At 40.3% G+C, this 13229-nt stretch overlaps 1 protein-coding gene across 1 annotated transcript in view; it reads right to left on the bottom strand.

The window, feature by feature from the left end:
* Window positions 1–5358: 5358 nt before the first annotated feature.
* The window catches only part of PPP1R1C (protein phosphatase 1 regulatory inhibitor subunit 1C), a 46030-nt gene continuing 38159 nt past the window's right edge, over window positions 5359–13229 (bottom strand). The window contains exon 5 of the mRNA XM_030277595.4: window positions 5359–5734. Within this exon, the coding sequence (XP_030133455.3) occupies window positions 5646–5734 (89 nt within the window). The 3' untranslated portion in view covers window positions 5359–5645. The remainder of the gene's footprint in view (window positions 5735–13229) is intronic.

The raw sequence follows: 13229 nt of genomic DNA, 5'->3' as shown, positions 1-13229 counted from the left end.
AAATCACATCCTTGAAAAACAGTATGGAAAAATGAGTGGAATTGAATTTAATGCTATGAGTAAAAGAAATTGTCCCCTGTCAAACACTATGCAAACATTCTACTTTCCTGGAATAATTCTACTTTCCTGGTCATTTAAGTATTTAATGGGTCTCCAGAGATTCCTTTTCCATGTCCCAGGGCAAACATTCAGAAGTTTTATCAAACTGTGAATATCTAAGATTTCCCCTGGGAACAAAGAAGAAAGTCATAACCATGGAGTTATAAATGGAAAAAATGTCTTATAAAAATTGGAAAAAGTCTCTTATAAAACTTTTAGGATGAACTTCCCTGCAAAATACTTTCTTTGTGCCTAGGCTAGTCCTTTGCTTATGGCCTTTGAGTGGAGAATTGTTGGGGAACTTTACATTCATTAGCTGAACTTGGACAGATAATATTTTACCAAAATCAGCTATTCTGACAGGTTGCATAGTATATGAACTTTAAAGCTGTTGAGTTTCAAGCATTTGCAACATCCTGTATAGGTCATTACTACAAACCAGAAGTAACAAAGTTGTAGCCAAATAAGGGGGTAAAAATCAAAATGGTAAGTGCAGTCTTGGCTTTAATGTGGAACACTTAAGCAGAATAGAAGTTTCTTCATTTTTATTTGTACTGTAGTTTTAAAGCTGTCTCATCATCACAGAGGACCAAATGCTGGTGCACCTACAAGCAATGCTCCTGAACCTGCAAGAAAGACTGTGGGACTCGTATCATAACACCATGAATAAACATCAAGTTACATGAAAGTATTGGCTAATTATTTGTATAAAGCCTGATATGATTATCTCAATCAAAATTAAATGAGCCAAAGGGTCAAATTCACCTATGATGCATTTCTATGGAAGCTAAGAGAGATGGTGTCATTATACCAGAAATTAATTTGTTAATTGGATAGTAATTGGTTGTCTCTTGCTTTCTCTGCATTCAGCTGGCTCACTGATTTTTTTTCTGCAGTGCAGGGTACTCTGAGCAAAGCACATGTTTAACTTTAGGCCATCTTGAATTCTTTTATTGAAATTGTGCTTCCTTATCTTTGAGACTGCTCGACTTTGAGTGAGCTGTATTTTTCTTACTTGTCAGAAATGAACATTCACCTTTATTGTATGGGGTTCAGCAGTAGTTCACAACTGGAATTAATGGCAGACTATTTGGGTCAAAAATTTTAATACCGTGCATGATGCATCTTAATTTTAGTGTTCCCATCTAGGGAAGACTCCTATTCTGCTAGGCACAAGGTGGTTTGGGGTAGGGCAGAACTGTGGCTGCAGCCAGAGTAGCTCTGGAGGACATGTGTGTGGTTTCAAGTAAATAGTAGATACAGGACCATGACTACAGAGTTGATATTTCCAGTAAATTAGAGAATAAAAATGTCATGAGCAATTTAAATATTATTTATAGTTGACCTTCATGTCTGCTTTTAATATTCAATCTGCTGAGTGTTTAAAAAAGCAATTAAAAGTCCCATATAATGTTAAAACCCTTGATAAATGTAATAAACAAATGACATATTCAAAAGAGAGAATCTATGTCCCATTAGGAGAGAAAAAGAAAGATGAGAGCAACATATGGCAGTATAATTAGAATGATTAGGGAAGCACATCAACAGAATTTATGCTGCAGGGAAAATGTAATAAGAAACCAACACACTTTCCTCACTGCCTTGAAAACTGCAAATATCGCTCTCTGAAAAGGAGGAGATGCAGAAAGGGTCCCTGGCATTTAAAGCTGTAACTTGTGTTCTTCTGTCATTATTAAAGATGCACACAGCCATCTGCAAACCATTTATTTTTTGCAGAGTTCACATTGTCCCATTGCTTTGATTAATAAGGAGCAATATTACACCTCAGCTGCTTTTCAGAAAGATGCTATTTTGGAAACCTAATTAATACTCATTCCACAGTTAGCTTGAGGTGTTCGTTAGTGCCAGATACTGAGTTCTTATTTGTTTCTCATTATGTGGAGAGTATTGCTTCTCAATGCCAGCGTTTTTGTTTTGCATTTTGGAATAACCTTTCGACACTCCTGCTTCCCACAACCCTCCCTTCAGAAGAGTTAATAACACCTGTCATCATTATTTTCACATGCCTGTTAATGTCTGTTGAAGACATTGTGGGCTATTTACATAGATAGACTATCCTGCTGCACAGCAAATAATCCTGCTATTTTCTGAACAGTTGGGCCAAAGAGAAATGCAAAATTTAGAAACTTGGAAATGCAATTAAAATCTCAGTTTACCACTAAGGGTCAGTATATACTAGGCAAATGAAATGTTAAAAAATTGAAAGAGTGTGTATGGCCTATCAGAAATACCAAATCATTTTTCTGTCTTAACCCCCGAGGTTATTTAATAAAAACCACAGAAAATCTATAGCAGAATATAGACACTGAACTTGTATAAACTCCATCAGCCCACTTGATGAAACAGCCTGAGGTTTAGCAGAGGGTGCACAAACATCTTGCTTGAGGTTTGCTCCAAGTGCTGCTATCCTCACTGGAGGATAAAGGAGAGAACACGGCAAAGCAGAAGGCATTTAGCATCCACTCAGTTGCCAAGTATAATGCTGCGCATGAAAAGGTTAAATGTAATTGCACATGTCAGGAATCAACAGAACAACTGAGCCTCTTTCTGGAGCTCACTCTTGCACTGAACTGCTATAGAAAAAATAATAAAAAGAAGGAAAAAAGAACATCTGTGGGCCTGGGTACTAACATGGATGAAATAGGAGAGGAAGAAAAGGGAGTTTGAGGGACAGCATGTTTTAAATGTGCCCTTACATTGTCCCCCCAGGGTTAGTGGACAGACAATGACTTATTTTCTGCAGGAATAAGGTCCCTCATGAAAAAAATAGAAAACTTGTCTCAAGAGAAAAGAAATGAGGAGGGGAGCCCTGCAACAAGCAGGACATATTGTTGTATAGTGCCAGCTGTACAAAAGCAGACCTGCAGGCTGCAGGAGCCCTGTTGGGTTCTCCCCCAAGCACCACAGCCTACCAGGCCATCTCTGGAGAGAGCCACCCAATGCTTCACCTTCTATGGTGAAAGAAATGCTTTTTTTTTTTAAGAGTGAAAACCACCACCAGCCTGGCCCTTGATTTTACAGGAAGTGCAGATGAACTGGAAGTTCCTTCCTTACTGACTGCCTGGACCTTGGACACCATGAATGGCCCTCACCCAAGCACAGGCAATACAATCTCTCCTGCAGCCCTGCCTCAGAGTCAGTGTTGGATGTTACACTTTTGGTAAAATAACACCAACAGTGCAAGAACTAATGGTGATTTTTCAGTTTACATTACTGGGGAGAAATAATGGTGCTATGAGAAGACAGTGGGTAATCCCTTGAAGATGTCAACAGAATTTATAGCAATCTTAAAAAACAAAGACACAAGAAATCCAGTAATTAAATTGATAGCAGGATAATAGAAGCTTTCCTGTACACTCCACATCATATTTCCCCAAAGGAAAGTATGTTTCAGCCAAAACCTATGGTCTTTCTCAAGTAAAATTCCTCTGACTTCAGTGGAAAGGATGCTTTAGAAAGCATACTTTAGAATGCTTTAGAAGGAGTTTTAAATCTTGACTCTTAATATCTACTTAAGTATTATCTGATTTTGCACCTGGAGAATAAACAACATATACCATATTGGAAGTCAAATACAGTCTACACTAAATCTGAGTGGGGTTTTTTTCCCCTATTATTTATGAAGTGTAATTACACTCAAGCCAACAGTCAGCCTGAAACAGCATGTTCAGTGATGGATTCTCCAAGCTCCTATCAGGTGCTTTGTGTGTTGCCTTTGAAATACTGAGATTCCACAGTGTTCAATACCTTGTCCTGGTATCCAGTGTTGTAAATCATGTCCACGCTTTCATTTGCTCACAGGTCCTAGACAGTTCTCATTGCAGCCTGTGGGTACTAATAACCAGCAAAAAGCCATTAATATCCAAAGTGCTTTATTAGCTAGCAACTCAGAGAGATGGTGTGAGGTTAAACACCAAAGGCTGATACACAGCTTAGGAGTACTCTGGCAACGAGCAATTTTGTGAAGAGCCTGGTGCGGTGTGAAAGCAAAGCCAAAAGCCATGGCAAAGCTGGGACCAGAGCCCAGCTCTTCTTGCTGCCATTCCAGATCTGACCTGGGCCATTCAGACAGTGTCTGAAGGGTCATTTCCTTCTTTTTGTTGTTTGAGACATAAAAGGCTCTCAGTCCTGTAAGTCCTGTAGCAGGTCCTGTATAATTGCAGACTCCTTCTTTAGTTCTTCTTGCACAGCCTTATTGAGCTGGAGTCATGCACCCTGTCTGCAGTGTTTCTACAGAAAATGGAACCAAAGAGGACAGGATATAGGGATACAGGTGGAGGAAAAAAATGGCTCTTAATTATAAAGAAACACTAGTCAACAGATTCTGTTCTCAGTAGGTCGTCGTGGAAGACCTCAGATTGACATTGAAATCACCATGCAAGGCATAGACAAAAGGCTCTGTGTTTTCCTACATTTAATATTTTTTTTTTCTTTTTTGGTTTTTTGTTTGGTTGGGTTTTTTTGCTAGCTCAACACTTTAAAAAAGACTTGCACCAGTGTAATGTTAAAGTGAGTGTAAAACTTTTGTATCAAACAGTTAATACAAAATGACAGTGAATTCATTTAATAATCTGCCATTGATTGAAAAATCAAAATAATCTCTTAAGTGTCACTTTGAAGAAACATAGTTTTCCTTCTCCACCTTATTCTGTTTTATGCCATAGAGTTTGCATGGTCTGAAAAATAAAAAGGATAGTCTGAACCATGCTGATTTCAGCCAAAACCCTGGGAGTTATTCACAAGGTGGATTTGTGCAGCTTGCAGTGCTGTTGCTCACTGGCTCAGACGGAGCCAAGTGCAGGGCAGGTAGGCTGTGACCTGTCCTGTCTGCAGGTGACAAAGGGGGATGTGGCACTTCCCATGGCTCAGCTGGGGCTGGGACCCTGCTCCCAGGCCTTGCACATGCCTGTGCTCCTCACTCCCACACTGAAATATGTTTTAATGCCTCCAGATAGCAATGATCTTGTGTAGAGAGAAATTGTTCTGGCTGCTGTGACAAGGCAACCTCAGACCAAAAACAAGGCAATATTTGAGTGTCACATATCCAGAGAACACAGGGAAGAATGTCTTTGTATAGTTCTTTAGGCAGAGTCACCTCTGCTTGCTTCACTACCTTTTTTCTATCCACACACTGCATGTAACTCTACCAACAAGGGTTAAAACTGTCCTTAACCAAAAGGATCATTTTATATGAGCATCTCTCTGTAGCAAGACAAACCCTCTGTACAATAGACAATCTTGTCTAAATTAGTGTATTATTTATTTTGTACTTTTTAAATCACTTTTATTTACAACAAGCCTTAGATACAGCTCACACGCAGTAGTAAAGCTCTGGCAGTACTGACGTCAGGGAGCTAACACATTTGCAAATTACATTTCTAAGTCATAGAAAATAAAAGAAAAAAAAGACTTTCAAAGAACAGTTTTGTCTCCGGGAAGAAGGGTGGCTGGACAGGAGTGCAGTGCCTGCAGAGCTCCGAGGGCAGGGCGGTGATCCAGGGCGGGCTGGGGCAGCTCTGCGCGGGCTAATGGCCCCACTCCTCTTCCCGCTCACCAAGTCCCTCTTCTTCCTCTGGAAACACTGAGTCGCTCTGACTCTTCAGATGCTTAATCCCTGAAAATACAGAAGTCATGGTTAAGGTTGCGTTTTTCATGCATCAGGTATTTTTTTGTGGAGGAAGAAACAGAAAACCAAAGTAAGGGCAAGTTTAATGCCCATAGTTGCTCCTTTTTTCACAAACCTCTTTGTTCAAGTCATGTGGTGGTGTATTTACAACAGAGATATTCTCTTCCTTGAATAAAGGTTCTGAACAGTATTTGCTTCTTTTTTCTCCCTGGTAAGCCTTGCTGAAGTTTGTGTTGAACACGATTGCAAAGCTGTCCTGAGGCAAAGAGAGCCTGGCAGAGCCTCTGTCCTGACAGAGAGGATACTGCTGGCACCAAAGCTGTGACAACACTGGATAATTTCTTACATGGAGAATGTGTTCTTTTGGCCTCCAAATACCATGAGGGGCTGGATGAAAAGGGTGAATACCTATCACAGGATATTTGGAAGTTGAAATATCCTGGTTTTGGTTATATCAAGTGTTTGGTTTGAGGAAAGCTATGAAGTATCTACTGCTGGCTGGTTTCAGCCAACAAGTGAAGTAGACTTTATGAACATGAATCAAATTACAGTTATTTCCCTGTCTCATGTTCAGTACAAGGAAGCAGACTTCAATGAAAGGGCCTGATCCCATCTTCTCAGCTCTGCCTTGGTGTGATAGAATTCAAACTAGAAAAGGAAACAACATCAAGATAAAAAGATGACAGAAAGACCAGAGAGGAAGAGTTGTTATTTTCAAAGAACCTAAAGAGCAAATGTGCAAGATTAGTCTTGGGGTCCCCCAGTTTATTACAAAAAATGTGGGAACATAACTATTGATCAAAAATGCATGATTTGAACAAAATGTAGGCCTGAATTAGTCTATTTTCTGATGCCATTACTGCCACTGCATAAAAATATTTTTTATTTCATTAAAGATCATACATAGCTCTGATAACTATTTCTAACTGTCAGGAAAAAGAGTTCCCTTTTATATCACTTCCTCTCTGTGATGAGGAGACATGACACCCCAGCTGCTTTACATAATCACTGCTAGATAATCAAACACCCCAATGTGCACCCTGCAAGCCATAACACTTGTACGGGGACAGCTTTCAAAAAGGAAATCCAGATTACTGCTAATTGTGAATAAGAAGAATTGATGATGGTGTAAGTCCAAGAGTTTTGGGCCTAGTGTCTCTTCATCCAGAAGTTTCTACACCTCACTGTCAATGTCCACACCATACCTATCCAAAATACAGGATAGATTTTTTTTTCCAAATACATAGTTTGAAAAAAATCTCAACATAAATTATTCCAGTTGCACAAAGTAACAAATAGCTGACAACAGTATCTTACAATGTCTGTACAACAACCAGCTCCACTTCTAACAAGAACTCATCACTCTCTGCTGGGCTCTGGGCTCCTCTCTCTCTTTCTTCCACACAAATGACAGCACACAGTCTCCTGGGAAACTGTTGTTCTGACATAAACCAAGGAAATACATTAATGCTCCAAAGCCACAGTTCCTGCATGTGTGCCCTACAATAATCCAGCCATTTCCAATTAAGAATGTGATACATGAAGGTGCTCAGCTACTACCAAGCTCTTAGCAGCTCCTCTTTAGGAGCACCCTTAAGTAAAACAAACACTTTAAATATTATTTCACCTAACTGCACGTGAATGCACATTTGTTTCTAAATTATGTTGTGTTTTTAAGGTAGATTTGTCTCCTGTTGTTTCTTCTGCGCTTACAGAGCCATTTCTTGCACAATTCACAGCACTCCTCTAAGAGCTGCTGTTCAGTACTTCAGACAGGAATTGCTAGGAGCTAGAGTGAATTATTTTTTTAGGGGAGCTTTTGAAATATGAGAAAGGGAAAGTTATGGACAGAAAAGAAGGCATACATGGTATGATGAAACCATGGAACTGTATTTTTTGTAGGAGTGAAGACTTTTGGCCATGTGGTTTAATTGCTATATTAAATATGAAAATTGTAGGAGATGGAGAGGGATTACATCAGTGAGCATTACCCATTGATTTTTGTGTGGCAAGTAGCTATTGACCTTATTTAATGATTTTTTCATAAACTCCATTCTGCAGCCTGCCTTCACCTCTGCCAGACATTTTATGCTACAGTGTCCCTTGGAAGTGTCCTCCGACCAGTAAGTGCACAAGACGTCATGTACATATATATAATCCTCAAGATGTTCTCACGGCATCAGGTTGTCTGAATGAACTGACCCTTGGCGTGGCATTATGAAATAAGATGCTCATCTACACGATGGAATCAATTAGTGTAAATTGACATTGAGGTAATGAAATTCCTGGCAGTAACATATGAACATGTATGCAGGAAATGCTGGTAACTGCCCTGAAAATATAAATTTCCTGCACAAAGTCTTTTACAGTGTAAAAAATGGCCTTGAGTAATAAAAATACTTAGTTAAATCACAGCAATCATAGTCTTGGATTAAAAGCATATCTAGCCACATAACATTGCAGTAGCCCACAGTGGCTGCCAAGGGTGGTCAGAAGGTATCGGGGCTGGGCAGGTTCTCACTGGCACATTCAGCCACAGCTCCAGGGCACAGGCTGGGACAGCGGCTCCCCAGTGTGGCTCCAGGGGGTTATTCGGGCTGTGCCCTACCCTTTGGCAATACGAGCCATGTGACAAGCAGGCAGTGAGGTGAAGCTCTACCCAAAGAGTGTATTGCTGGATCAGTTCAGCATCTCTGCTTAGCAATATCTGAATTGCTTGCTGAAAGGTTACACTCTGTTAGAGACTGAGTAAAAATTTATTATTCAGGTCACCTTAGCCATCTTTACAACCACAACTATGGCAAGGCTAATTTATCTGAAAGGCTATTTCCTTCTCACATTTCCAATCTTTGTACCAGTAACACAGCCCATGCCCTCAGCTTTCTCAGATAGTAACCAAGAAGGACCAAAATGCTGTAGTTTGGGGATTATTTCTGTTCACTGAGCACAGTGTAAAGATGACCATGAAATACAGAAAGTAAGATTTTACTTGTAGCAAGAAAGCAAAACAAAGCCAAGATATTTTAGAAGAAATTGTATGTAAGAGCACAACTAAGTTAGAAACATCAAGTTATTGATTCCACATAAACTGCACAAGATTTACAGTATCAGTAGCAAATAGGGAGGACTGCAAATGCTGATCCATGGAGTCACCCTGTCCCATCAATGTCCCTCTTTCCAGGCAGTGGATTTGTGGGCACCCAGTTTCCTGAAGAGCTGTGCCTGCACTGTCCTGATGCTGCTGTTTCTCTCGCTGGGTGCCCTGCCCTGCTCTGCCCTTTCCTGGGGACGGGGCTCGCAGGGTGCCACCCACCCTGCTGTCCCCACGGGTTCCAAATCCCCTCTGCACCTGACCCAGCCCCTGCTCCACAGTGTCACGCTCTGCCTGGGGCTCTGCTCTTCACCTGGGATGTCTGGCAGCAAAATTCCCCTTCCAGACCAAACACTGCCCCTTCTCAGCACTCCCTGGAAATGTTTCATATTCACAATGTGTTTACACTTACCTTTATGCTACTTTAAAGCAAAGTCTGTCTGAACACTGCTAAAGCCAGCAGGACAAGAATAGTTTTTTCTCAAAGGGCTTATATCTCACTGCAGGCAATTTAATACAATTAATGTTGATAAATAAACCCATAATTCCAAACCAGTTGAGGAGCCATTCACAAATATAATTTGAACTGTCAATTCTTTTTAGATTAAGTCACTATCTCAAAAAATATTTGTAGAATTCTAGATTCTTATAAATTATGAATGACAATGGGACAATTATGTGTCATTTTTGTAGTCACATCACATCCATGCTGCTTCATCAGCAGCTGTCTTTTAGCTTCTCTCCATCTAATCAAAGCACCAGCTTAGAAAGCTAAGTAGGGTCACAAGATTTGAAATAACCAAGTGCTCCTGAATTAAATATCTCCTGGAAAAAAAAATAAAAAAATATTCATGTAATTAAGGCAGCTCCCCATCCTATTTAACACTTCTTCCTTCACTCTGCTTCACTGCCCAAGGAAGGGTGTTGACATTTACCAAACTCACGATTGAAGTCTGGTTGGCAGCTTGAATTCCCTAAAGTTTGAAGGGTTATTTAGTTTTACGATTTGGAGCTGATCCTCTCCCTATCAAAAACACATTTCCAGATTTGCAGAAAGCAGTGAAAGGCACAGATAAAACAGGCTCATTTTCAATGTTTCAGAACTCAAATCACTTTGAAATAATCATGCAAACAGACCTGGCCAAAGAGGATAACAGCCAAATAAAAATGTCTCAGCCAGTGCTAAATTAATTGTTTTCTATTTTCCTTAGCAAAAATGAGAATATCAAAAGAAATACAGACTCATACCACTAAACAGAAAAATGGATTATTATTTTTAATGGTACATTCTGGTTTGCATTTACCAGTTAAATATGTTCAAATTATGTTTCTCTGATGTGTGTTCCTTACAATGTTTTTTTCCCAGTTCAAGTTTTGATTTAAAATATGCCAAAAAAACAAATAAACGGAAAACACAAAACCCAAACAAACAACAAAAAACAACCAAACAGAAAAAACCCTCAAATTAATGTCATTAAATCCAGCATCCTCCACAGGTCTTTGATTGAGCTGGGTGCAATGGAAAGCACTTGTGAAGAGCCAAATGAAGCTGGCAGGCCTTCCAGGGCAGCCTCTTCCATGTATAGGGATGGCCCCTACAGTTACAGGAGAACAAGCAGCTGCATCAGGTCAGGGGCAACTCTGGGGCACTAACAGCAGCCTGCCTGTACCAAGGAAAGCTGCCCAGAAGATGAAGGTGTCTGGTTGTGAATTGGAAGAGACTGTTTTCTGACTAGATATAAAGAAGAAATTATTCCACTTAGTGTATTTAGGCACTGGTGTGATTTCCCAGTGAAAATGTGATGTGTCTGTTCAAAGAGATTTTCAGTACTGAACCAGACAAAGCACTGAACTACCTTGTTAAACTTGGTGCTAATTCTGCTTTATGCATCAGGTTGAACTATGGACTTTCCCATGGTTCCTTGCAACCTAAATGACTATGTGATTTTATGAAATCAAAACTCAGTAAATGCATCTTACAGTTTATAACAACATACTAACATTAACTGCGTGGGCTACATATTGATCCACCTGGGAACTTCAAATGACTCTTTTCTCTGGAAAAGTGATGCAGTGTCTAAGTGCTCCAGTCAGACTTATTTCAGGAATAAGATTCCTCTTCACTTCCTAAAACCATGGGGCCAGACTAAATCAATATTTCTGATTTTGGAAAGCATACAAACTCATAAGTCCACTGTGATTTATATATACATGTATGTGATTTTCTCAGAGGGGATGAAAATAATGGGATTAAAGTCAGTGAACCTGAAGCATCTCTTCCATGCAACAGATACACCCATGAGATCCCCAAAATCTCACAAAGAAATCACACCCTGGTTGTGGCTCAGTGCATGGAACTGCAACAGAAAAATGTAATTCCTGAGAGGGAGGCCCAGAGCTGCTCTTCTGCAGATGAGTCCTGGCACTGCTGCTGAAATGGTTCATCTTCCCTTGGGACCCTCAGGGCACATCATCCTCTCAGTCACTACCAGTGCCTGAGGGTGCTGGCTGCCACTGCAATTCAAAGAATATGCTCAGCTGCCTGCAGATGTAACAGGTTAAAAAACCACTCTGGGCTAATAAAACCAAGGCCTGTGCACCCTGTTTCACAAGAAATGCCTTTATTGCTCAGCTAGGCATCTGCTCAATGGGAGTACCATGGACTCTCTACACTTCACAAGATGTTTTGCCAGATGTTTCCAGAAACACCTGGTGCTCCCTGGGATGGAATGTGCTCCCTTCTGCTGGTCAGTGCCAGTGGGAGAGTCCAGAACCCGTCCCTGCCATGAGCACCACAGTCCAGCTCTGGCAGGCACAGGACATCATCTCAGCTCTGAAAAGCATCAAATGCTTCCTGCTCTTGCCACCTCCAGCAGAAGCTGAGGACCATCAGAGTCTGCAGGAGCAGCTGCCTGCCAGAAACCTCCTTTGACAGAATCTGAATAATATTAAAAACTTTTCCTCTCTGTGATTACTTTTAGTTCAACAGAATACAGCTTCACTAGCCTCCATTCTCAGCACTTTCTGCTTCATAGAAGTTTAGAAAAATTCAGTCTGATCATCTTCAAATGCTCATTGTCAGCTACACTGCCCAATTTATTCAAATACAAGAAATATGTGTTGTCTTCTCTCTGCCCCATTTGGAGAAGATGTCAGAAATACAGGTGTCATTACTGGTCTTGGAGAAACTCAAAACTTACCCCTGCACACACATCTCCTAGGCATTTTAACTTTCTTGACCAAAAATTTGGTTCTTTGGCTGGAAAGAAATTAAATCCTACTATATATTTTATTTTTTCTCTTTTTTTTAAACAGCTGAAATACAGGACAGCATATATTCCATACAAGAGCAGAACAGTAAGAAAAATGCTATCGTTTTCCAAAACTTATTTTGAGATTTCTCATTTCCTCTTTGCATAAATGACCTGTTATCTCTCTCCTTCATCTGTACAATCAGTTCCTGAAACCTTTAATCCATTTTTTCTTAATTGAGTGGTTTAGATAAGCTCTACTTGCATACAAGTCAGAGTTCAGTGCTTAAGCATTCATTAGCAGCTCTTAAAAATCATTAACCCTATCCTTAATCCTACCTGCCTCCCCTCTCTCTCTACCATTCAGTTTACCAAAAATTATGCCCATTGGTTCCACCTTATCAGCCCTCTCTGCCCCCATCCTCCATTTCCTTTGATCCAGTTGCCCTTGGACCCAGTCTCAGCTTTCTGGCCAAGTGCCCAGTTCCCTCTCTCTCCATCCTTTCCAGCTTGCTGATATCTTTGCTTCTGACAATTTTTGCCTTGTTTCTCCTTCCCCCTGGTTCTCCTGTTATTGTAATGCCTTTCTCCTTACCATTCTCTGAGTCATTTTCTCTTCTGTCCAAATTAAAACTAGAGTGCATCTTCTGTGCAAGCTTGTGGAAATCTAAGACAGTACCTCAAAGTGGTCAAAATCAAGCCCTTGATCTGAAGTCCTGTCAAAAACATTCATCTACCATGAACAACACTGTCACTTTCCCCTGATATTTAGGCTTACACATTTCTGATTTCCACTCTTCTCTAGATCCCCATACCCAATTGCCATCTGAGTCTTGCATGTTTTTTCTTGCGTAATGCATCCCATATAGTTTTTTACCATTTATCCAGACTTTGAAACTCTCCTTTTTCTGGGGTCTTCACTACTACCACATCTCCTTCTCCAAACTTTATAAATGTATCTTTTCTCCTGCCACTACTTTCCCCCCTGAGTTCTCTCCATTGATTCTCTCCAAGATATTTCAGACTAATGGTGGCTATTTATGCTTTCAAGGAAAATTAAATTTCTTCATATATTATGGGCATCATCCATACCCATCTCAAATCAGAAAATGATACATCTTTGCTTCTCAAATTGCTAGGC

Source organism: Taeniopygia guttata, chromosome 7 (assembly GCF_048771995.1).
Source record: "Taeniopygia guttata chromosome 7, bTaeGut7.mat, whole genome shotgun sequence".
In the NCBI taxonomy this organism is placed as follows: Eukaryota; Metazoa; Chordata; class Aves; order Passeriformes; family Estrildidae; genus Taeniopygia; species Taeniopygia guttata.
The sequence above is the reverse complement of the archived record's forward strand: the minus strand, read 5'-3'. Positions and strand labels throughout refer to the sequence as shown.